This window comes from Nelusetta ayraudi, unplaced genomic scaffold (assembly GCF_046127955.1).
Source record: "Nelusetta ayraudi isolate G7.1 ecotype Tasmania unplaced genomic scaffold, CSIRO-AGI_Nayr_v1 ptg000089l, whole genome shotgun sequence".
In the NCBI taxonomy this organism is placed as follows: domain Eukaryota; kingdom Metazoa; phylum Chordata; class Actinopteri; order Tetraodontiformes; family Monacanthidae; genus Nelusetta; species Nelusetta ayraudi.
In genome coordinates, this window is record NW_027466139.1 from 25773 (window position 1) to 51805 (window position 26033).

General features: G+C 45.4%; 1 protein-coding gene and 1 long non-coding RNA gene across 3 annotated transcripts; one reads left to right on the top strand and one right to left on the bottom strand.

Moving 5' to 3' along the window:
- The first annotated feature begins 785 nt into the window (after positions 1 to 785).
- On the top strand, positions 786 to 6319 carry LOC142901523 (uncharacterized). 2 transcript variants are annotated; one of them, XR_012928992.1, is made up of 4 exons: positions 786 to 879; positions 1297 to 1344; positions 5615 to 5811; positions 6181 to 6319. It is a non-coding gene; the product is annotated as an uncharacterized LOC142901523 (long non-coding RNA). The 2 variants fall into 2 exon arrangements; XR_012928991.1 differs by lacking the exon at positions 786 to 879 and having other exon boundaries at positions 1288 to 1344.
- On the bottom strand, positions 1619 to 23016 carry LOC142901522 (heterogeneous nuclear ribonucleoprotein L-like). The gene is made up of 14 exons (XM_076046069.1): positions 22544 to 23016; positions 18380 to 18498; positions 16276 to 16385; positions 15756 to 15883; positions 15412 to 15497; positions 13303 to 13399; positions 12978 to 13050; positions 7173 to 7244; positions 6160 to 6377; positions 5372 to 5493; positions 5079 to 5280; positions 4758 to 4815; positions 4507 to 4605; positions 1619 to 4373 (listed from the first exon to the last, which is right to left on the bottom strand). The coding sequence occupies exons 1-14, from the start codon at positions 22892 to 22894 to the stop codon at positions 4318 to 4320; spliced, it is 1791 nt and encodes a 596-aa protein (XP_075902184.1). The 5' UTR covers positions 22895 to 23016; the 3' UTR covers positions 1619 to 4317.
- Between the last annotated feature and the right edge of the window lie 3017 nt (positions 23017 to 26033).

The following is a 26033-nucleotide window of genomic DNA, read 5'->3' on the forward strand; positions in this document are numbered from 1 at the left end:
ACTTTTTTTATTTACGTTTGTTCCATCATGGTTTTATGCAAATATAGAGCAAGGGTCGCATTTGTCACGTGCTCAAATAAATAATAATGATAGTTAAAATGAATAAATAATATAATATAAAATAAATAAATCACCGGCGCTCTTCAAAATCTGCATAGTAAACTACTGGTTTCTTTACTGCATTCATTTTTATAACCAGCAGGGGACTCCAGGTTTAAAGAAATTCAAACAAATCGTTAATAGAATAAACAAAATCAAAATTTATCAAACCCAGACTTCAAAACATTAAATGGAAAACGTCACTATATTACTCTTACAAAAAACCTGATGAATATTTTCTTAAGGCTATATAAAAGAGCATACTATTGTGAAATAAAATAAAATAAAGTACTCCAGCCTGAAATAAATAAATAGACCTGTGCTTCTCCTGCACTCAGGATTGTAGTTGAGCTGGAGTGTTTTTCAGCCGTCTGTCACAACATAAGACACAAAATCTATTGAAAGGTATTCCATCAAAACAAACAAAAAAAAAAAACTACAAAACTAAAAACATTTTTATTTTATCGTTGGCTGATATTTTTATGTTGAAATTATCAAATTAATAAAAATTCCACAATAGTATTTAAATAATAATAGTATAGTTTTATTTTCTTCTATCAGACTGAAGGTTTTACCCACTGTAAACGATTGCATTTATGTTTTTCCGGTGACTTTTATTTTGACACCAGGATGTTGATGTGCGCTAGGTGGAAGCAGTGTAGAGCGCCAAACGCAAATGGAGTAGAGAAGGGGCAGCGCGAGGGAGAGAGAGAGACAGCGAAGAAGAATTGACGGCGCAGAGCAACGTTTAAAAACTATCACTGGTCAAATGCGCACACGGTACATAAAATCTTCCTTTGTTCCGTAGTAACCTTTCTTATGTGGTCAACAATAGCGACTGAATGTTAACATTCTTTTGTATGACGATGTGCACTCGCGTTTGTCAATGTGTTTGCAGCTCGCCGTAGCCCATTGTCACCTGCACACCTGAGTTACGTCAATGTTAATTTGCGCTGCTGGAGAAGTTTTTGTATTGTTTGTGTGTGTGTATATATATATTAATTTTATTGATGAATTTTGTATGAACTTTAAACGTGTGATTTATTTATTTGAATTAAAAGTAGCTATTTATCGTTATTAATTAATGTATATTGAATATGAATGTTGTTGTTTTTAAGAAGTACTAATTGAAACCTTTATTTTTGTTTTCTAGGTTTCATGGTGTTTAATGGCGCTTCATTGAACTGCGTAATCAAGGCACCTTTTGACATCAGCAAGACGCATGGACCTACTGACTGGCCAGCGGTAATTATACCTTCAAATGCACCTATAAATGACTTGGCTAAAAAATAAATATATATTATTGTCAGGACAGAAAACACAATGGTGCCAAATTCATAATGAAAACTGTGCAAGAATGTGCAGTTGTGTGTGTGTGTGTAAATGGCCCAAAGTATCATAGTTTGCTTTGCTAGGAATGACTTTATTGTGAATGAAAATGAGGGGGAAATGTTGGCATATGCGAAAACTGGTCGTTTAAACTGGCAATAAATAAAGCCGGAGCAGAAAGAGCCGAGCGGACCTCACAGCCTCAGACCTGAATTTATTTGACTCGATCATGTACACAGCTGTTACAACCACAGAACTTCTTGATGAATAGAACAATACAGTTTCTCTTACCGTCCGTGTGTCTGGCAATCACAGAATTTTAACAACACTAAACTATTAAAGTATTGTACAGTATGATTCACAGCCTTTACAAGGCTTCTGAACGGACCGAACATTTGCAAAGGATAATTAAAAGTTCTTAAAATACTGTAAGATTCAAGTGATGGCAGAGATGTACAGACAATATCTAATTACACCGTAAATTAACTTAATCTGTCAGAACGTTTTACATCTTGACCTTATCTACATTATATTGATATAAAACAAGCGTGATTGATCCTTGAGCACTAAAATATAAACTGAAAAGTTCAGTGCGCTGAAACATGGATTCTGTCTTTGTGCATCAAAGGAATCTGCGCATTTTTTTTCTTTAGATTTTAGGTAGCCTGTGTATTTACAAATGAAAACCAAAATATAAATACATTTTTGTGCAACAAGCAATATATTATAAAAAAAAACAACAACAATGCAACAGTAGTACCCAAATGCCAATTAACATGAAAAAAAAACCCATAAGGTACTCACTTACTAACAATTCTACCGTGGTTTATTATCATTTATACATGTGTCACGAAATGCATTGAAACTATTGACGCAAAGCGAATCCAGAGCCGAAAATGCAAGAAAATAAGCCTAAAAGTAAAAGCAGGAAACACACGAGAGAGAGGTGTGTTTTAGGATTGCTCTAACAATAGTTGTGCGCACACCACTGCAAAAAGCAGACATTCAGATTTACCAATTCATAACTCTAGGACTGTGTTCAGCCACACCGGTTTCTAAGAAGAAAACAACGCATTACATAGGAATAATATTTAGCAATAATTAAAAACAAACACTTTATAACCGAGCCAATGTATTGAACTTGAAGTCCAAATAAAATAGGAAATTGATAAATTGGGACTAAATATCTGGGTTTAGTTTTTCCACGTTACTGATGTTACTGATGCCCAGTGCGACTTGAAGCAACAGCAGTGCTGGCAGAGGGCGGAGTCTCCGCAGACAACCACACCACAGCTCTACACAGGATCATTCAGAGAGCCAACGTTTGATTTAACGATACAATATCACGTTTAGAGGCCTGAATATTGAGCCCTTAAAGATCAATTTCATGTGATGACAGGCTGATGATGTATTAGCTCCATGCTTCCAGTGAAAGCGCCTCACACATTCACATAGTGTCCACGAGTGTGTGACACCACCCATTGCCACCGAGAACACTTTTACTTCTGCACTGAAACCGAGCAACGTCCACCAGCAGCTTCACACGCTCAACTGAAACCGTGAACCTACAAGTCGTCAAGAAATCTCACAAATAAAACTGAAAACTGAACTAGACCCAAAAAAGTGAAAACCTGGTAACCAGGCCAGAGGAACTGATGTTGGCTGGCTGTCGATGTAAACTTGGGTTGTGTGCTGGAAAAATCCCCAAAACCAGCGCATGAATATTTTGTACTTTACAGTGTTGTGTATTGGCTCGGCCCAACAACTCACCGGCCTCACGAGATCTACGAGCCGACCGAGCAAACGCGAGAACAACTGCTATCCTCAGAGCCGAACCGCAGATGTCAAACAAGGTTCCATTAGGTACCAGATGAGAGGTAAGCGGGCTCCTGTGTGCACAAACAGTCAGCAGGCTGTCTCGCAACAACGCCTTCAGTCTGAGATCGCACTGCCGTGACTCTGAGGCACAGTTGTCTGAAGGACAGTAGCCTTTCCACAGAGGTGCTTTGCCAGCCATCTCATTGGCTTCTTCTGAAAGTCCGAGGCCTGATTCTAACACATTGGAATATCCGAAACAATACAGTACTCTATGTCAGTGCATCAGTCTGAGAAGAAATATCTAATGCATTTTGTATATTCAGTTTCCAATTTGTTTCATTACAGTTAAAAATCAGCCACATCAACTTATTGCTGCAACCGCTCAGAAGGTCCAGTTCAGGTGCACAGAAGCGGAACGCAAGACAAGCGAACCCTTTGGAATTCCTTCTCTTGGAAAGATCCTAAAAATTTCAGCGACGGTGACATTTACAGCGAGCCGCTGTCTGCTCAGTCGTTGATTTGTTTTTCTTGTCAGTTACAGTCGGTGCTTGACCTCAACTCAAACACCTTCATCCTGAGCTGTGACTGGACCACTGCAGTAAAGACCATTTAAAAAAAACAAAAAAAAAACAAACTCGGGTTAAATTTGTCCCTGCTCAACTCAACAAAACCTCTAAATTTCTCTCTTTTCAAACCACAAAGCCTGTCGTTTCCACTCAGTCGTCCACTGGAGGGTATATTCAGAGATCCAAAAGGCTCAGAACCCCACTTAATATGTCAGGAGAACATCTTTTGCCATCCGGTCTCACTTTCCCCTGGGACACACACACACACACACACACACACACACACAAGTATTTCACACAGCTACTTGTCAGTCAGCTGCCTGAGCTATTGTTGAAAGCTGGGGATGGGTGGCTATTGTCATTCCATTCAGTGCTCTCTCTTTTCTTTATTCCCTCCTTTTTCCATCGTCTTTCAGCGCAGCAGCGAGTCCACGGCGGAGCCTCTTCTACTCTCTTCTCCCCTCCGCCACTCCAGACGCCAGCCACCAGTAGACTGAGTGGCTTTTTATAGATGAGATGAGGTGGAAAAGCACAGCTTCAGGGTGTATGGATTGGACCCATCTGGAACAGAACACACATGGAAAAAGCCCCGGTGTTTCATTGTCATCCAGGACATGGAGGAAATAAGCCTGGGAGAGCCTGTATGACCGTGTATGAGCCTGTAATCATCAGAAGACATCTGAGGAGGACTTACTCGGTATCCTGATCTGGTAGTGGTTGAGAACGGTGAGAACCTCCACGGCCTCGGTCTTGCTGTCAAACTCCAACAAGCCAGAAATGGTCTTTGAGGAAGCTGTGGAAGACACGAGTGTAGCAGGACATGACAAATATCATGGAATTATTCAAAAAAAAAAAAGAACATTAAGAAGAATTATTTCCAGCACTATGAAGTCCACAGCTGGTGGCCCTCCCTGCAGGACGGTGATGCCCAAAGGTTCTACTTACGTTTGGCATCAAACATCTTGAATTTGACAAAGCCAGGCACGTCATGCTCTGTACATAGCTGCCAAGATACACACAAGACAACACGTTTGTGTCAGATCTTCAGTTGTGTTATGATATTAAGCGTACACATGTTCCTGTGACGTTGGGCTGGATTATTACACCTGTGTCTAAGTAGAAAGACCATCTGATGATGTCATTTCCCAGCTGATCAGAGAGAACCCACCTGGTTTGCTGGCCATTTTTCATCATTTATTTTGTTTGGTGACAAAAAAAAAACAAAACACTTCAGTCTGATGGTATCACCAGGTAGAGTGACCTCACCCTGAGTAAATGGTCTTGTGACACACACGGAGGAACATTGTAGTAGTGCAGCACTGCAGAGGGAGGCTGGATGATGTTTTTGGAGGCCTGTCCGGCGCTGCTGAAGCGGTTGTTTCTGGTCATGGCAAAGTCCTTGTAGCTGCTGCTGCCGTCCTCCAACTCAAACACCTGGCTGGGGATGACGGCGTGCTGCTTGGACACACTGCACACCGCACACGAGGAAGGTGGGCCACACGAGGTCAGTTCAGGGGTCTTTAGTGAGCAGGACCAGGTTGCTTGTGTTGACTTCTTACCAGACGTTGAGCCTCTTGCCAAACACCTTGATGCTGTTGAGGTGTGTGATGGCTCTGTCCACCGCGTACTCGTCGCCCATCTCAACCAGCGCCGTACCAGGAACACTCTTCATGAACTTCACCTTCGGTCACATCAACACTCACAGTTAAAGCTCAAGTGTGTCATATTTGGAGCTCTCAGAGAAGAAACGCTGACATTTCAGACTGCACCATCTTTCACTCTCCCTCCCTCCCCCCATCCAGAGCTTGCCAGCGAACTACAGTGGACTGCGCACCCAAACCTGGATACCTCATCCAGCTTCTTCCTGGATGGTTTATTTGAAGACGCAAGCAGTCAGCCTAACAGAAATACGTTGGAGCAAGATGACCGCTAAATGGGAGGAGCAAGACTCTTATTGCGCTATGGATATTCCCATACATGAATGAGAGCCGTTCAAAAGGTAAGAAAACCAAATGACTTTTATTGTACCGCTACTATATACTTTTATTATTGTATTTATAGCCAGTATGTTAAACTTTTACCAATATAAAAATCACAAATCAAGCCAAATATTACACACTGGACCCTGACGAGTTGTTCAGACTGTGTAAGTAGAGAATTTAGCAGCAGGATAATCATCAGGATTCTGCAAATGTTCCATGCTGATCAAGAAAAAAAAAAAAAAAAAATCATGCGTAAACAGCAGGTGTCTGCAGGTGTAGGTGGAGAACCTTTGTTTGCTCAAGGAGACGCAATATGCATCTGCACTGCCACGGTCATTTATAGTGGAATTCACTCATAGACGCACCTTCTCAATGTTTCCATACAGGCAGAAGAGGTTGAAGATGCGGGTGCAGTTCATCTTGGATGGATGAAGGCCACTGACCATGGCCACGGAGCTGGGGGCGTGGCCAGTGTACGAGGCTGAGGACTGCGGCAGAGGATACGACACCATGTCCGGCACGTCGACGGAGGCCAGCTTGTACCTGTTGTTGCCGGGCAGAGGCAGCAGGGGGCAGGGCGGACCTGGAAGGCAACAGCAACAAAATAAATGAACAAAGGAGCGTTTCACTCACAGCACGAACCGAAACGAGAATTTGAATGTTATTTTTTTTATTGAATCGACTTTTATTTGTCTTGCGTTGGAAGACAATGCTTTGCCTTACGACGCTTTATTTGACTGAGGGTATTAAATGAGTTGGATGGCAACACAATAAAGTCTCTTTAATTCTATTTGTGCACTTTTCTGTTTTAAGAAGGAGAAGGGTGTGGAGGAAATGGAGGCTGGGCTCTCCAGTGCAGTCACTGACTGGACATGACTGTGCTATGACTGTGTATAAGTCCAGGTGGCTGCCTGGACCTCTGTGATGATGAGAGCCTGCTGGTCCGGTCCTGACAGGCCCCAGTTACACTGAATAAACACCTGCACAGTGTCAACGGCAGACGTGCCTCTCGCACCATTCCAACTCAATGAACTGTAGTAAAAAGAAAAAGAAAGAAAACCCTTGACAATCTGGAACTTTAAGGTGGAATCACTTCCGAGAGTTCCTTGATGTAACAGCGGCATTGCTTAGTTTGTCACAGGAGAAGAGGAGGAGCGGGGGGGGGGGGGGGGCGGAGCTCTACTGGGTGGACAACAGGAAGAGGCGGCTGGGTGTGTTGAAAAGCCTGTCATCAAGTGGAGCAGATACACGATCCAACACAACTTAAGCCTCGTGTACGCTGAGTTAAAGTGTCCTGGTCCGGAGGAGCGTGTCCAGTTGCACCTGGCAGCTACAGTGACGGCCTCAGCTTACGCTCGCTTGGCCGTGTGTGTCTCACCGTAGTCGTTCTCACTGAATGATGACGGGTGCTCTCCTAAGATGGCCTGTCTCTGCCGGCCCTTCCCACGATCTGGAACACACACACGAGTGCACAGCGTGAGGATGAGATGTGGTGCGAGAGGCATCGAGCACGGGTGGCATTTCAAGTCCCATGGTTGGCAATGTTTACGTCATCGGCGAATGAATCAGGCTATTGTCATTACAGATAAATAAATGAATAAATGAAAGGTTGGTATTCAGTGACACAGCAACACAATTTAAAATTCACCGGTCAAGTAAATGTCCGTCATCGTGCACCTTTTTTTTTTTTTTTTTTAAATGTTATTTTAGAGTTTGTAATGCTGGAATTCCGATCTTTTCTTATTGAACTTCAAGGAGAGACGGCAGAATTCTGTTTTGCGCTCAAGCTTATTGCCTGTATGCCTGGCTCCCGCTGTCCCCGACAGCTTTCAACAGCTTTCTATATGAGGTCCACACCTGGTGCTGAGAAACCATCAACTGATGCTTCTTCTTTCAGCCTCACTTCCCCTACCAGCACAACACAACACTAGAACATGAGCTGCAGCCACCTCCAGCCTGGATCTGGTGTCTGACTGTGTGCACTCCTTCTCTCACTCCTTCTCTCACTCTTTCTGTAGCCTATGAGTCCAGGCTTGTCTCTGCCCACTCCAACCACCGTTTCAATGGGAGTTTCTTTCTCAATACAAACGGCGCCTCTTTGTAAATGTGGAAATCTCTATGACGTGTGCACAGTAGGTGTTAGGACAGACCGGCATAACAAGCACTTTTGAAACATCATGAAAGATGATGGCAATTCATAATCATATATAAATAGCAGTCGGTGACATTAAACGTCAACGGTGAAACTCTGCTGGGTTCAGTGCTGCTGCTGTTGTTTGTTTGTTTTTGTTGCCATGCAATGCAAGACTGTAGTTGGCTGGAACATTTTGCAATGTCCACTTATAAATGTAAAGCTTGAACAAAAAAAATTGCACTTAAGAGGGACTTAAAAAAAAAAGAATTTTTAAAGCACATCTTTCTGTTAAGAAATAAACACAAGCGTGTATGAATACTGAAGATGACAGACTGTGACTTGGATGTGAAAGTACTTGTGACTGCGTCGTGAGATTTGATGGCTTAAGACTAAAGCAGCGATGCACCTTGCGCTCCCGCTGAGTAGTTAACACCAGGACAAAATGCAAATTCATAATTGTATGAGAAATTCTTAAGGACATATTAACCACGTAAACATTTGTCATTATGGATTCCAGCAGCCAAAAGCCTGTATTTTACAAAGTATGCAGAGAAAATGACATCCAAGAATATATATATATAAAAAAAAAAAAAAAAAAGTAAAACAAAGGCAACATTTTGGTCATAAAAAAGAAAAACACTGTGAAACAAAGGAGCTGCTTTGGGATTTAGTTCCTGGCTCTTACTTTGTGCACGATCTCGTGGAAACAAAGGAAGAAATAAATAATACACATGAAAGTCCTTCACACGAAGCACTTCTGCCTCTGCTCTCTGCTGCTGAGTGATCGTTTCAAACTACGTCCAGGTCAAACAACCACTTTCTCCACTAATGGTTTGGAAAAAGCAGGAGAAAAAAAAAAAAAAATCATTCACAATAATGGAGGTGAAGAATAAGATCTAAACAGCTTGAAGGTGGCTTTATTGGGTCAGAGGTCGGCAGAGCGATACAGAGAAAGTCATGTGACCAGAGGTATGAGACACAGTACCTGTGAAGCATCAACTTTTCCCCTTTTTTTCTCCCAGAGCACGGAAGAACATCAACCTGCATTACATTGCCATCATAACGATAAAAACATGTGGTTACAGATGCATCCGGTCAGTGGGAACCATCTGCAGTACAAATAAAGACATCACGTATTGGATACATATTAAAACTGTGAGTGCTCGTAGACTGGACTCATTTTACTCATGGGAACTGCAAAGGATTTCAGTGTTGTGGCTGATGGCTGGAGGTGCTGCAGTCACTGTGCTGCACTGCAGGCACACTGCAATGACACTGACAGGCACACTGACTGACTGACTGACTGACTGACTGACTGACTGACTGAGGACTCACCATGAGGTCGACCAACACTCTGCTACAATGACACCTCGTATGGCACACCCTCCCCTTTAGTTATTTATGTATTTATTTTATGCTCACTCTTATTCGATTATTCCCATTATTATAATATTTATTATTATTATTATTATTATTATTATTATTATTATGTATTGGGCATTTACTTTACTCTATGTTATACTGTGGGCTCCTCAGGAAACATTCTAACTGTGTAGAAGCAGGATGGGGTTGGAGGAGTGGCAGTGTCCTCTTATAGCACACGTTAAGAAAATGAAAGAGGCTGACTTGCATCAAATAAAAACAATATAATAGAACTGGGGTTGAGTGCATTCTGCAGTATCAGACACACTCTGCACGTCAGCGCTGCCAAGTTGCATTGCCAGCAGATGACCGAAGAGAAGCATGGCGGTGAAAATATGCATTTCAAAGTCCTTGATCAGAGAGATATTCCTCCTGGACTGGCATTAAAACTATACAACACTTACATAACATTAATATGACACTTGTATTTTCCTCTGAAGCAGACCAGCTGTGCACAGCTGTAGCTAGCAGCTAAGCAGGGTGTTACCCTTGTTGTAACAGGTTGCATGACCCGCTCACACACTGATGTGGCGCGGTGCTTGCAGCAAGCTAAAAGGGAAGTGCACCATCTGTAATCATCATCTCTCACACAGTTTCCTCCGTCACCAGTTCACACTGGTGTGTGTCCTCAGACACCAGATCCAGGTGTGTGTCTCTAGTACCTCCAGTGAGCTTTTACTCTGCGATTACAATCAGCCGCCCAACATTTGTCACGGCAACATGACAGTTCATAACAGAGAGCGTCATGGTAAAGTGTTGCTGTTTTTAAAGGAGAGAGGCGAGTCAATGTTTACACAATCCCGTGTTCAGCCTCTCGGTGTCCTTGCAAAGAGCCGCAGCAGAGCAACAGCCGTTCGCAGCCACTTTGTAAAAATGAGTCCAATCAAAAATAAACAAACAAACAAAAACAAAAACAAAAAAACAGTCAGAGCCACTTCATTGAACACTCAATCATTTCAGGACATTTAGGATTCACAACAGCGCTGTGTTGAGTCGGTGAGTTTGGAATCATAATTGGGCCGTAACACAAAACCAAGCCAATGACTGCGAGGGAAAGAAATTTCATGCTGCTCAACATTTATGATTTGAAAGGTTTTTTTTAGACTTTTCAATTTCGAAAAAAAACTCTGCAAGTGGATTTTCATGAGTCTCATAATAACTATGAAATCGTGTTGGCGGTAAACACGTTGGTACAGCCTAGCGAGGGGGAATTCTGTCGTTTAAAAGTGAAAAATGACCGTAAGACACTGGGGCTCCAAATTGACGCAGCTGCACTCATACAAAATGGATCGACTGCACATTGACAAGCATCAGTCGTCAATGAAACAGAGAGTAAGAATTCCTAAAATGATTGACGAAGAATGAAGGGAGCTCAGATTCATTTCTCACAGTCCTTTCAGAGAAAACCTCCACGTGTGACACGAGAGCTCTATTGAGAACATTTCCAGATCGAATTCACAACAACGACGAGGATAGATTTGCACAACATGAATCACGATAAAAGTGCCTCAATTCCAGTTTGATGTGTCTGTTTTTTCCAAGTACCTGTGACCTCGGATCAGGAGTCAGTCCTCATTCATACGTGAATATACAGGCGATGAGCCATGTGCAGGTGCACCTGTGTGCATGAGCAGTCAACCAGTTTATTGCTGTTTCCCAGTTTGGTGGTCAAGATGTGTCTATGCTTGCATAAGCAGAGCTTGTGCACCCATCACGTTCACAGGGACACAGTACCAACAAACGGGAATTGGGCATCGAGATCCGTTGTGAAAATCCAGCCTGAACGACAGGTGACAGATGACAGGGCCTGTATTCACAAAGCACCTCCTCTTCCTGTGAGCCACCTCCTCTTCCTGTGAGCCACCTCCCCTCTGAGGCTGCGCTCGGTTGGAAATCTTGGAGGGACCAGCAGAGCTCAAGGTGGAGTTCACCAGTCCAGAAAAAAAAAACATAGGGGACCAATTCACTGCCTGAGCCAATAGAAAACCACTTAACGCTTGTTTTCCATCATCATATCGTAATCATCAGGAGTTTGAAATGATTTGCTCACTGAGCCATTAAACTGTACCAGCTGGCTAACTTTACTTTAAGGAATGATTGTTTTGGGGGCGACACGGTTGTGGCTCTGTGTTATGAAAAACATTTGATTTCAGATCATCGTTTTGTTTTTTCTGATCGTGGGAAACCAAGGTCACACCTGACATTGGAGTTTGATTCATTGCGAAGGCCTTCATTATACTTTGTTCGGGAGAATGCTAAAATATATTGTGAACGTTAGCGTAATCGCTATGAACAAAGCTGTCTGGCAGCTCATCAAGGGCTTTCACTGTTGAGTCAGCATCTTCTCATCAACTCATCAATAGTCAAAGCAGCCTGAGTGTTGAGGTAGCTTCATTTATTACCCGTGCCTGCGTGCATGTCTTCAAGATGTCTACTGGTTTGCGACACGCCACACCAACAACAGCCTGGTCTTCAGAAGCTCGGAGGTCCGTCACTCCAACACTGTTTGTCCCAAAACGCGTGGGTTCAGAGCCACGTGGGGAGCTGAGGTGCTTTGTGAACACAGGTCCAGACTGTTCCAACGCAGTCTTGCACGGCCGGTGTTGCGTGTCTGCGCATGACACACGGGGGATTCCAATCAGAACATTGAGGTTCAACATAGGAAGAAACGGCTGAAATCTGGAAGCCATTGAGTTTGAAACCTTTGGGAGTCGACCAGACACGAGGCCATGCAAGACTGTGTGTGTGTAAAAACCAGAGCAAGACATCGGAGCAAAGGGCTAGTGGAGTCCTGCGGTCAGGGAGAGCTGAGGCATCCTGGGCATGTTGAAGCAGCAGCTGCATGGCGGTCAGCAGGAGTGAGATCCATCTCTTTTCTCTCTCTCTCCCTCTCTTTTTGTTGAGTTGCAGCGGGTGATGATGAAAGAAAGTTGCCGTGCATGGTCAGCCTGACGTCCATTTTTCTCTCTTTTCTCTCTGTCCCTTAATTTCCTCCCCTTCTTCTGAGCAGGAGCAGGAAGAGCCTTGTGGTGAAGGTCCTAAACTCTTAGTCCAGTTCCACAGACTGACCTTGGACTGAATGAGTGCAGAGCTGCACAGAAATTCACCAACCTGTGTGTAACTAGCTGTTTAGTTTGAAGAGTGGCTGCAGTGGCTGCAGTGGGTGCAGTGGGTGCAGTGGGTGCAGTGGGTGTGGGGTTTTCATGAGAAGTGATTCTAGTTGCTGTCCTACCTGATTTTTTGGAAAGTTTGGATCTTCTCACTAGAAGCTTTGAGTCCAGGCAACTGGACTTGTTCTTGTGATCTTGATTCATTCGTTTATTTCGCCTTTCTCATCCAAAAGGCTTCTTCCGTTCTGATCAGCCTTAGCCCCGCCCACACCTCCCGGGTTGGTTAAATACCTGGGACTCTCCGACCCCTTTTCAGAACTGAAGAAGCCTTTCGGATGGGAGGCGAAACGTCTTCAAGATCAGGAGAACAGGTCCAGTTGACCCGACTCGACCTTCTACCGTGAGAAGAACCTGGATGACGGAGAACCTTCACAGACATTGGATCTCCTCCATTGTAAAAAACAAATCCTTCCGCTTAAGGTTGGACGTTAGTGAGGGAACTGAGCAGAAGTCTTACCTCTTCTCACCCAGTACGGTTTGGTGTAGTCCCAGCTCTCGTTGTCGTTCTTAATCACATTCAGACGTGTCGGCTGTTGGAACACAGACGGGCCAGAATTCTGTTGTCATTTCATTAGCCACATAGATAAGCTACGCTAACAGAGGACGTCCAGTGTATTATCATTGAAGCGCGTGTAAATATCATAAAGTACAACACTCTGCTTTAAAGAGGAGAACTGAGGAGAGGCAGCTGGCTGCCAGTACGAGCCCTGAGGAAACCTCAGCACTCATCCTGGGAGAGAGCACAGGGCTCCCGCTGCTGTCTGGGCTCCAGAGTGTCTTACCCTCGCATATTCAATTTTAAGAGTACAGCAACCGGCGTAGATGTCGGCTCCGTTCAAAGCAGCTTTGGCCTTCTGTGCACACTGCACAGACTCGAACCTGGAGGAGCGAGGTCAAGGAGAACCGCAAGTGTAGGTGTAGGACAGACGCTGGAATACAGGAGAACCGCAAGTGTAGGTGTAGGACAGAGTCTGGAATACAGGAGAACCGCAAGTGTAGGTGTAGGACAGAGTCTGGAATACAGGAGAACCGCACGTAGGACAGACGCTGGAATACAGGAGAACCGCACGTAGGACAGACGCTGGAATACAGGAGAACCGTACGTGTAGGACAGAGGCTGGAATACAGGAGAACCGCAAGTGTAGGACAGAGGCTGGAATACAGGAGAACCGCACGTAGGACAGAGTCTGGAATACAGGAGAACCGCAAGTGTAGGACAGAGGCTGGAATACAGGAGAACCGCACGTAGGACAGAGTCTGGAATACAGGAGAACCGCACGTGTAGGACAGAGTCTGGAATACAGGAGAACCGCACGTAGGACAGACGCTGGAATACGGGAGAACCGCACGTGTAGGACAGACGCTGGAATACGGGAGAACCGCACGTGTAGGACAGAGTCTGGAATACAGGAGAACCGCAAGTGTAGGTGTAGGACAGAGTCTGGAATACAGGAGAACCGCAAGTGTAGGTGTAGGACAGAGTCTGGAATACAGGAGAACCGCACGTAGGACAGAGGCTGGAATACGGGAGAACCGCACGTGTAGGACAGACTCTGGAATACAGGAGAACCGCACGTGTAGGACAGACTCTGGAATACAGGAGAACCGCACGTGTAGGACAGACTCTGGAATACAGGAGAACCGCACGTGTAGGACAGACTCTGGAATACAGGAGAACCGCACGTGTAGGACAGACTCTGGAATACAGGAGAACCACACGTGTAGGACAGAGGCTGGAATAGAGGAGAACCACACGTGTAGGACAGACTCTGGAATACAGGAGAACCGCACGTAGGACAGACTCTGGAATACAGGAGAACCGCACGTGTAGGACAGACTCTGGAATACAGGAGAACCGCACGTGTAGGACAGACTCTGGAATACAGGAGAACCGCACGTGTAGGACAGACGCTGGAATACAGGAGAACCGCACGTGTAGGACAGACGCTGGAATAGAGGAGAACCACACGTGTAGGACAGACGCTGGAATAGAGGAGAACCGCACGTAGGACAGACTCTGGAATACAGGAGAACCGCACGTGTAGGACAGACTCTGGAATACAGGAGAACCGCACGTGTAGGACAGACTCTGGAATACAGGAGAACCGCACGTGTAGGACAGACGCTGGAATACAGGAGAACCGCACGTGTAGGACAGACGCTGGAATAGAGGAGAACCACACGTGTAGGACAGACGCTGGAATAGAGGAGAACCGCACGTGTAGGACAGACGCTGGAATACAGGAGAACCGCACGTGTAGGACAGACTCTGGAATACAGGAGAACCGCACGTGTAGGACAGACGCTGGAATACGGGAGAACCGCACGTGTAGGACAGAGTCTGGAATACAGGAGAACCGCAAGTGTAGGTGTAGGACAGAGTCTGGAATACAGGAGAACCGCAAGTGTAGGTGTAGGACAGAGTCTGGAATACAGGAGAACCGCACGTAGGACAGAGGCTGGAATACGGGAGAACCGCACGTGTAGGACAGACTCTGGAATACAGGAGAACCGCACGTGTAGGACAGACTCTGGAATACAGGAGAACCGCACGTGTAGGACAGACTCTGGAATACAGGAGAACCGCACGTGTAGGACAGACTCTGGAATACAGGAGAACCGCACGTGTAGGACAGACTCTGGAATACAGGAGAACCGCACGTGTAGGACAGACGCTGGAATACAGGAGAACCGCACGTGTAGGACAGACGCTGGAATAGAGGAGAACCGCACGTGTAGGACAGACGCTGGAATACAGGAGAACCGCACGTGTAGGACAGACGCTGGAATACAGGAGAACCGCACGTGTAGGACAGACTCTGGAATACAGGAGAACCGCACGTAGGACAGACTCTGGAATACAGGCAGTGCTCAGCGCTCGGGAAGGATACTCCACCATCGCCTGGATCCCATTGCGTTTGAAGATGACGATCCGCAGGACGCTGCCGATGGGGTTGCAAACGGTGTACAAAACATCCTGGAACAAAGAGGGAGATCAGAATTTGAAAAGACTCTGCTTGAAGCGGCCAAATGAAGGTCTTGTCCTGCACAGTTTGGCGACAGCGTGAAGATGACAGAGTTGGCAGGAGGAATCGTGGGGGTGTGGCCGAAAAACGAATTCTTACAGCTGTGGATTTGACATTTGCACACATTTTCAATCTTCTCTTCAAAAAATGCCTTCAAATTAAATTCAGCCACACAGTAACGTGAAGGATAAGAAGCCTCAGTGCGTTACCGTAGTGATTGGGTAGAGGGGATTCTGTATGGACAGGAGAAGGACCTTGTTGCCACTGTTGGGGTTGTCAGCATTCGTGGGCCTGGTGATCCTCTTGGAAGTGGAGTAATTAAAGTAGGCCTGTTGGCCTAATCAACACATCAACTGTTGTCACGTGTACGTATTGTCACACACAGCCAGTGTTATCAGAGGTCCACACCAGTGGTGCACAGCTGTGGTGAAACTGCAAAGCTGCAGTAGCAGTGCACCAGGTTGCACATGTGACTGGCAGTTTACGATGGAACATTTTTTTCAAAACCTCAATTAAATTTGAATCAAAACTGTTCATAGCGAAGAATAAACGGTGAATATACAAACACAATTGCACAACTCTTCCCCAGTTGCAAATTCAAAAGCTGTTTTTTTTCAGACCAGTGCCCGAACACACAACTGGGAAATCCTGGCTTTATGTGCGGCTAAGCACAAGGTCACAAGGTCACCACTGTGACGACATGCGATATGACAGTGAAGAGGATCCAACCTGCGATGTAGACGGGCTCCTTGGTTCCACAGGAAACACAGCGGTCAGCACTCTCCACTGCAGAGAACTCCACCAGAGCCTGCCGCTTGAAGGGCATCATCATGACATAACTGGGGGGGGGGGGGGGTGAGAAGACAAGCAACATGTCCACCATCAGTCCCACCTGGTAGCTTCACAACGCTCATCACTCTCTGCCAGCGCCGCTCCTCTGTGGTCTTCACCTTCCCACACAGAACCCTAGGATGAACCGAAGAGGACCACCGGATCCTTGCGGCCCGTCGCATCAGCTCTCAGTGATCCAACTGCGCTAGAGAGAACACGGTGGATCTTGGACTGAGGTTCGAGAGGGGTTGAAGGCGTGGCCATCGAAGTGACCGATGGCTCTCAGGCCTCGTCTAAAGTTTCTTAGCCCTGTGTCCTCTCAGAGCTTTTCATGGAATTCTCTCTGGTTCTGGTCCATAGTAGACACATCATTTATCTTTGGACCACATTTTTTTTTTTTTTTTTATCATTGTCAGGTTATGAAACAACAGATCTTTGACAGAAGTCCATAGGAAATCATTAACGCAGTACTTGGCTACTGTTCATTCACGACAGCAGCTAATCATTACCCTCTGACATTCCTCGCTAATTGACTTTAGTTAGCACCAGAGTGAACAATGGCATCAATCAATCCGACTAAGTTAGCAAATGCAAGTTCCCTGAAAGGGCCTTTCCATTCTCCACACATCTCACACACCTACCCTGAGTCGATGCAGGAGCCCACAAGGCAGCCCAGAAGTACCAACTAGCACTAAGAACCAGCGATGCACTCACCAGAAAACTTTAGTTCAGGAGAAAAGAGTCGAAAAAGGCTGCGTTCACAGTCTGGAAAGACTGTAGGATAATTTCAAGAAGACGTGAACGCTCCAATGGGAGAACTCCTGCGTGTTGCATGGATTATGTATGATTGTCTGTGAGTGCACTCATGAACGTGCACATTAAAGAATGCTTTCCCTCACAGCTGTGTTCAGGTGAGTGAGACACTCATGAATACTGCAGCCAGCAGGATGTGTAAATAATGGAGGGGACATTTAGAGTGGAAACTGCAGTATCACAAAATGTTTCTCTCAATTATTCAGCAAATGAAAGTATCTTTACACTTGAGTTATTGGAGCACAATGTAGTTTACAGTGACAGTTTCATTTATTCATGCGGAGACAATGTTCAGCGTTTGATCAGAAAATGTCTCGGGGAAACGCGGCAGACACTGAAGTCCTGCACAAACCTGTGCCACTGATGAGGAGAAAACATTGAAATGTGAATATCTCGAAATATCTTTAGATTAGCATTGTTTCGCTCCGTTGCTAAAAACATATTCCAGTAATATTCCACCGTGTCGCATCGCTCAACGCTGCTCTATTTTTGATTGTTTGTTTGCACGTTGCTGGAGCCACTAGCAACACTACCGCTCTACCTTCCAGTTCATCTCGCTGCTCTCCTTCTCCTGCGCTATGATTCACGCTAGCCTCCTGTGGGGTCGGGGCCCTGCTGCATTAACATTTAACACTCACCACGTGCTCGGCACTCCACAGTTAAGAGTGGCGGAACGTGAGGCTGGCGCTCGTGGGCGCAAATCACATCTGTGCTTTATGAGCAGGAGATGTGTTTTTTTCAGCAGGTGTGTGCGAGCTTTGCTCCATCAGGTGCTGAGCGACTGCTCGTCAATAAGCTTCTCATCATCACCAGTCCCATCAGCTGGCCTTGAAGCTTCTTCATTGCTTCAAAATAAATCCTTCAATAGTCCTTGAATAATAATTTCCTTAAATGCTGCAGCTGCTAAAGCCACTCTCTACTAGTTCACATATAAACTGAATCTGGACTCCTCAGGTGAGCACCGGCAGCGCATTGCACACCAAGACTTTTGAAAAAAAACGGAGAAAAAAAAGATTCCGGAATCCCGACATCAACAGGCAGATAGAAGCATAAAGAATGGACTCTTACAAGAAGAACTGCACTTCCTCTCTCTTTCACACACACACACACACACACACACACACACACACACACACACACACACACACACACACACACACACACACAACAGCAGAAGTAAGAAGTGTACCATATTGGTCCAAATTTTTCCAGGGCATCTATGAGGTCGGCCTCCACCACAGCTTCACACAGACCTCTGACATGAACCACGGGGCTGGGGGAGATGCGATGGGAGTCTTCTCCGTTGTCCTGAAAAACACACAGCAGGTTGACAGCAGTTGCAGAGTGAGGACGTCTTCATTTCCTGTGACCTTTCACAAAAAAAAAAAAATCAACCAACTGAAAGGAAAATGGTTCCACAGTTAACGTGTTTTGAAAAGTAGCACAACTTTCACGAGTGTAAAAGCAGCTGCGCTGCAGATGGATCCGGAAGTGAAAATGTCGCGGTTCCTGCGCTGCTGCGGCGTCGTGCCTGCTTCTTGCATCTTGTTTCCCGAGCTGACAAGGCGAGGGAAAGAGTACTTCTCTTTTTATCCAGCGTTCTCCTGGATAAAAGGGAAGCTCGTCTCACTCTGAGTCGTAACCCCAACTGCTTCTGCAGAGGCTTAAAAGGCGACTTCAAGTGGCAGTGTCTGTCATTTCACTGCGACGCTGCAGCAACGACAGTCGCTGGCTGGGTTTCCCAGACCCAACTAAAGAAGGCTCTTAAGAAGGGTTCCGCTAGGAAGCAGCGCTAAGCTAAGCTAAGCTATTGAAGCTATACCTGCCCTTTGTTCATTCGAGTTAAAGATTGAAAGTTAAATCCACTTTATATATTTAACATACAAACTGAACAGTGTTCAATTCAATATGCTAACTGTGATGTTTCACAGTAAAATACAGCATATATTCGAAATAAAAAATAGAGCACATTGTATATTATTGTGAAAATCAACCAAATCCACTATGTTTTCCAGTGACTGACTTCCTGCCTGAACGATCCGATCCGCTCTGACCCCTGAAAGCGAATCGAGTCTTTCAGAGGCTTCTTAAGGAAGATTGGAAGAGCTCGATAATGCTAATGATAGAAGCTCTTAATGCTAAGAACTTCTTAACCGATCTGGCAAATTACAGTTCCCATACATTAATCATATATTAACGTGTATTTCAGACTAAAATGTAATCTCACACGAGGAATTTTCATCCTGCTAATCCGAATTCTCATGACTGCTGCATGTCGGTGAGTGAATGTAAAAGTGTCGGATGTGACGGAACGTAAAGGACGGGAATCAACTTCTTGTCTCTGACACAACAGTTTTTTTTTTTTTTTACAATCCCGTTGTTGCAGCCAGCAGCGTAGCGTAAAACCTATCTCCTCTTCCTCCTCCTCCTCCTCCTCCTCCTCTTCCTCTTCCTCCCCCTCCTCTCCTCCTCCCTCACCTCAGCCTCTCTGCACTGCAGTATGCACGTGCTGATTGGACGGCTTCCATCCTCTCAACGCTCTCAGCCTACTGTGAAGTCACGCTCTTAGTCATCAGCGCGCACATGAGCAAAAATTGCTCGCACCGATTTCCTTGGCAACACAAAGTCGCCCCGGTTTAGATTCAGAAGCGTCTTCAGGGCTCCGGGAAGCTGCGTTTGAAAGGGGAGCCATCGCACTTTCGGCTCTTCCACTGACGGTGCAGATGCACACTGCACACAAACAACTCCCCACTTCAGCTCCAGCGCTGAGTGCTAAAAGGTGCACGATGCTAGCTAAAGTCGGTTTAAACCTGAGCTGTGCCAACGCCTCCACCAATCGAGATCGAGGTGTGACTGCAGTAGACAGAGGAGTGATTTCTGTCTTTCGCCTAAAATAAACCAGCCTCTTGGCAACAAAGTTTAAAAAAAAAAAAAAAAAAAAAAGACACAGGAAGCCCTCGCGTGCCATAGTGCAGCAGTCTGAACCCCCAAGAATGCATTAGCACCGACGATACTCGACGGGCAAGTCTGTCCTGTGTGAAACAGAGTCCCTCTCTTCACGCTCAGGTGTGAGGATGTTGAGGCTTTTCTCGCAGTCTTTCACAGCTCTGGGGTGCATGAGGTAATGCTCGTCAGCTTCCTATTCGGCCAGTTTCACATTTCAGCTTCCTTTTTTTTTTCTCAGTGGAACCGGTGGAACGCCCTGTCAGTTATTTTTCCTGTTTGGCCTTTGCCTTGCCGACAAGATGTGGCAATGTGTAAAGAAGAGCTTTGAAAAAAAAGGGGTGATTTTCTACTTCAAATTCAGTTACAATGAAATTATTATTATTTTTTTTTTTTGCTGAATGACAGCTGGGAGAGGCTCCAGCAGACCCCCAAGACCCTGAGCTCAGGGTGCAAGCGGGTGTTGAAAATGGATGGCTGGATGGATGGATGGATGGATGGATGGATGGATGGATGGATGGACGACAAATGTTATCAGGGCCACAAAACTGAAATTGAGTATATAAAAGAGAACCCAACAAGATGCGTGGTAAATACTAATACTGCAGTCATGCTGAGAGACGGACCAGACTTTTTAAGTGTGCAGTTTATGTCCTGAAATTCCTCAATTGCGAGTTTGAAATCAGAAGTCAGGTCAGAAATGACCTGGACAAGAGTTCCAAAGCTGTCGCCGCTGTCAAATATGCTCAACGCACTTCATACATAATGACTTCCCTTGCTATTATCGTGTCTAACTCCACAGGGCAGGAGGAAGCAGGTATATAAAATGGATGGATGGATGGAATTCTCCTAATCAATGATGATGATCAGAATGTTAGATGTCTCCATTGAAAACAACTGCTAATACAATTACTTTAACTTGTCATTAAGTGAAAAGAAAAAAAGTATTGAGTCACAAAAAAAAGTTAGCAGGGAATTAAAGAAACATTTTTAGGGTTTAGAATATTACAGAATATTTTCATCTTGTCAAAATCTGCCGTTTTATTTATTTATTTATTTTTTTTGCTGTGTTGTTTCTCACAATAGACAACTGGGTGACTCGAGCGTCATCACCAGCTGTCAGGAATGATTTCAATTGTAGATCTTTTTGTCAGACAAAGAACAAAGGAGAGTTTGATTGATCAACTTGGGTTCAGCAGCTTGGATACTGGACTGTGCGGCTTTGCGTCGGCCATTTCTAGCGTGCAACAAAAACCCCTCGTTCCCTGACGAGAGAAACAGGTGCAACTTGCTGTTAACTAATTAACACCATTTTAACACGTCTGATAACAGTCTCAGCTTCAAGCTTCAGGACGTTGTCTCGTGAGTCACCCGTCACAGTTAGCGCGTCATGGGAGCAGTGAGGAAGGCCGTCGTCACCATTGTATCAGCGGTTGGAAGAGTTGAAATTAGCCATCACGCTACTGTGGCATTAAGACGAGCGAGGGAGGCTCCTCAGCTCTGTCAGGAGAGTGACGCGTTAACCATGAGCCGTCTGTGGCTGTGAAACCCACTCAAGGCAGAGAGGAGTGACAGCTGCTCTTCCTGTTGTTGAAATCTTAATGATCACAGCAACGTTTTGACACCACCAGAGATTGGTAGTCATGCCCTTGTGCATTGCCAACATTTGTGGGACTGAGCCCAACTGTCCAGCAGCAGAGGGAGCTGCCTGCAGGTAGGCTCCTCCTCCCTGCAGGCTCCTCCCTGCAGGTAGGCTCCTCCCTGCGTTGCTAACACCAGCAGTCAGCACCATAACCAATCAGTAATAGATCAAATACGGTGGGCCACCCAAATGTCAGTGGGAAGGCTTTGGTGACAAGAGGGTTTTCCTTAATGAAGACTTCCCCTGTGTATTGCAGGTCCCACATTGAAGTCATCCCTGAGATCTTCGTCTCTCCACACAGTCAAGTTTAACTTCCTAAAGCCGCTGCGTTATCGGACATGTTTGGAAGGGAAACTATCAGCACTCGCACTGGATTCATAAAGAGGAGGCTTCAGTACAGCTGCCATGACTCTCTATTGTAGTCTGTTTGCAGAAATGTACACATTCCCTTTATGACGTCTAACAGCGTGGATTTACAGTGAGAAGGAGCAAACTTTCAAACATCGCTGTGCGGATTTCGTCGTTGGCTTGCGTTTCGATGATGATGATGGGGGTGGGGGGTGGGGGGTGATGTTTTACCGGTGCGATGCATATGCGCCGCAACCGCCAGAGGCGCATGCATGTGTGCGTGTGCGCGCCTGCGCCTGTGTGTGTGTGTGTGTGTGTGTGTGTGTGTGTGTGTGTGTGTGTGTGTGTGTGTGTGGTGATGCTGTAACCGCCGCAGAGTGTCTCGCTCCTCCGGCGCTCCATCCATCCTCCTCTGCTTACCTTCCGTCCTGCCTGGTACTCCCTGCTGCTCCAGCGGCCTCGGCTGCTCTCCGCAGCCGGCTGAGGCTCTCCGTAGCCCGGCAGCGAGCCGGTGTCCGAGTCCTCCCCTTCCTCCAGCTCCTCTTCCTCGCCCTCCTCCCGCTCCTCCTTCTCCCTGTCCTCCTCCTCCTCCTCCTCCTCCACCTCCTCTTCCTCCTCGTCCGTCGTCTTCAGCCGCTTGGCCGCCCTGCCGTACTCCTCTTCCTCCTCCTCTTCCTCTTCCTCCTCCTCCTCTTCCTCACCCTGGGCACCGGCTCCCTCCGCCACCGCCACCGCCGCCGCCGCCGCCGCTGCTGCTGCTGCCGCTGACATGCTCGAACCTGCGGTCGCTGCTTGAAGAGCTGGTCGGTGCGGAGCGGCTCAGTCAGACGCGACCATGTCTCCTGCGTCTGGAACCTGTCACGTCTCCGCTGGGTGTCTGACTGCTGCTGCCTCCTCCTCCTCCTCCTCCTCCTCCTCCTGTGCGTCGGTCTAGTGCCAAGTGATGGGTCGTTCACGAATGAACCGGTTCAAAGAACCGACTCTTTGAAGTGAACCAGCAGAGCCGTTTTTTTTTTATTTTTTTTTTATTTATTTTTTTTATGGCTGAATGGAGGATCGATCCCTCAAGGCCGAGGAGGCATCTAGTTTTGTTTTTAACGTCAATCTTGGCGAAAATGAACATTTTTAGATGAATGATGAAATGATGATTTTTGTTTGTTTTGCAAATTTTTGTTTTAATCTTGTAGTGATGTTTTGTTGATGTGTTCTTTCACTTGTACATAGTGTTTGTTTTGGAATTTATATTTATTTTTGACAGCATTGTGTTGAGTGTATAAATAATATAAATTTCATATTGTTGATATCATGAACATTAGTCATTTATTTTAGCACATCTTTTGGTAACGAAACACTAAAAGCAACAACAACAAAATAAATCTTGTGAGCCAAAAGAACCACCGGCTCTTTTTTTAGTGAGCCGAGCCAAAAGAAGCGGTTCTCTGAAAAGAGCCGGAATTGCCATCATCACCGCGGCGCGTGCGTCCAGCGCCCAGTGATTGTTTTTTCCGAGTGTGTCGTTGGTTGGGAGTGCACGGAACACGGCCCGCCCCGTCCTGCCGTCTCATTGGTCAAGCCGGGCTCCTGCGCCTGTGAGAAACGGCGCCTGATTGGTGGGTCGGCGTGGAGAAACGTCAACAACAGGAGCTCTTCAGCGCACACTGCAGAGGAGGAGAGGAGGGGAGAGATTTGTGGAAGGAAGAAAAGAAAAGGAAAAAAAAAAAAGAAAGAAAGAGAGGAATGGTTGGCGAAAGAGAAGGAATAGGAGGCCAAAACAACAACAACAACAAAACAAAACAAAACAAAACAAATGAAGACAGTCTTGAGATGCATGGTGAGAGACGAAGAGTTTTTGTCTTATTTTTCTTGTCTAATTTTTTTTTATATACAAAGGCGTACAAAATAATCAGCCAATCACTGGGGGCTAAATGTGTGCACACCGTGGCTGCAAGGGGCCCAAATATCACGGAAAACATTGGACACCGAGTTCCTACTGGGTAGATTGAGCTGCTCCAACTGTTTGGACGAACAGCTACAAAACATATTAACGGTATTGATCAGCTGGCATTGTGACGATAAAGCAGGACTGTCAAAAGTCTTCCTGAGTGTGAGAGGGAGCAGAGAAAGTGAGAATTAAGACTTGTAATGTACTAAACCTGGAATATGTTCTCAATAACAATGACAGTTTTGCATGATTATTTAGTTATAATTACATGTGATCATGAAAGGACTGTTATGATTTACCAAAACAGGAACTAGTGCTATTACCTAAACACATTTAATATTGTCCATCAGTGGAATTTGAACCTGTTCCTCCTTTGAAGCAGCCTCAGCTGCCACAGTCTGACGCCAGCCAGCCAGCCAGCCTGCCAGCCTGCCTCGGTGTGTCACTTTATCACGAGCCCGTAGTGTTGTGGTAGGAGAGTCTGCGTCTGCATGCATGTTTCTATGGCCCAACTAAAGTTTCCAATACAGCAGAGTCATTTCCTGTTGTGGCACTGTTGACCCAGCAAGCATCCAGTCTTCCTGCGTACTCGCTCTCCCCCACGTAGCAATGTGCATCTGCTGATGGTGTGATTGGGAGCGTCTGATTGGCAGTTAGACACAGCCGGACACGAGGCTGAAGGTTAAAGACATTAGAAATGATTCTTCCAGTCAACCTCTGATAAGTGTGTTCAAACGCACATTTCATCGTCAGTTATATATACGTCAGGGGGCAGATAGGGTTTAAATTGATTAATGACATTAGAGTCCATGTGTTAATATACTTTGCTATAGTTTTGTTCTGTGTCTAGTATTTGTGACTTGATTTAGCTCGTGCATTCATCTGAAATGATAGCAGGCGAAACACACTTTTCAATCACATTGAAAAGTGTGTTTCAAGAAGAGCTGAAAGACTGCAGATGCCGTCTGGACTCAGTGTGTGTTTTTTGTGATTATGCTGTAAAACTTTTTGAGAAAGCTGCTACACAGAATCCTGTCAGCAGCAACAGAAGAACGCTAGTGAGGTATTTGATGTCAGTTTAAAAAAAAAAAAAAGAAGCATGCTCCTGACAAAAGAAGACTGGTTAGGTTGAGCTGCGCACTCAGACACATTTGGTTCTTCAGCCAGGACTCGCTGTGGAGGGTCATTGTTCTTGGAGACCTGCGACATCTCAAACCACTTCTGCAAAAATTAAAAACGCCAAACTGCAGTTTCATTTGTTAGCTTTTCATTTTTTTTCATTATCTTAACAGCATCTACTGGTCTCATCATTCATAGTATTTTGCTGTCCAGGTGAGGTATTTGTAGGCCTGTAGTACCTGTGATATAAGATAAAAGCAGAGAAACAACCTAGGACTTGAAACCAACAGACTTCGGACTGATTTCTGTACAACACCTCCCCCCCTGACTGTGTGAAAGCCATGCAGCTCTTCCTCCCACTCACCACCTCAGCAGCTTTCTGTGCACTGCTGCAGGCTGTCGCTGCACTCACATCTCCTGCATGATGTTCTTTTCAAAAGCAAGAAGCACAAAGAAATATGTGCACATCCTTTGAAAATTCTTTTCACCTCAGCTTACCTCACAGCACTCTTTCTTTGGACTAAACCGGCCTCTCTTTAATCAGACGTGTCGTTTGAGAAGAGCCATCACCAGTCACAGCCGTCAAAGACCACACATTCATTCTCTGCAATGATATTGGCTGGAAATGACAAGCTAACATTAGCTAAAGAGTTTACTGAATTGTATTGCATTCAGCTATAAATAGATTGGTATTGTCTTCATGTTTATGTTGAAGCTCATCATCCTTCATAATCCCCCCCCCAAAAAATGATAAATTCTAATTAATTTCAAGTCAATGTTACAGTCAATTGTTTCAGTGATAGTGTCACTTGCATGTGAGAAGACTTTGTATCGCTTGTCAGTGGAAAT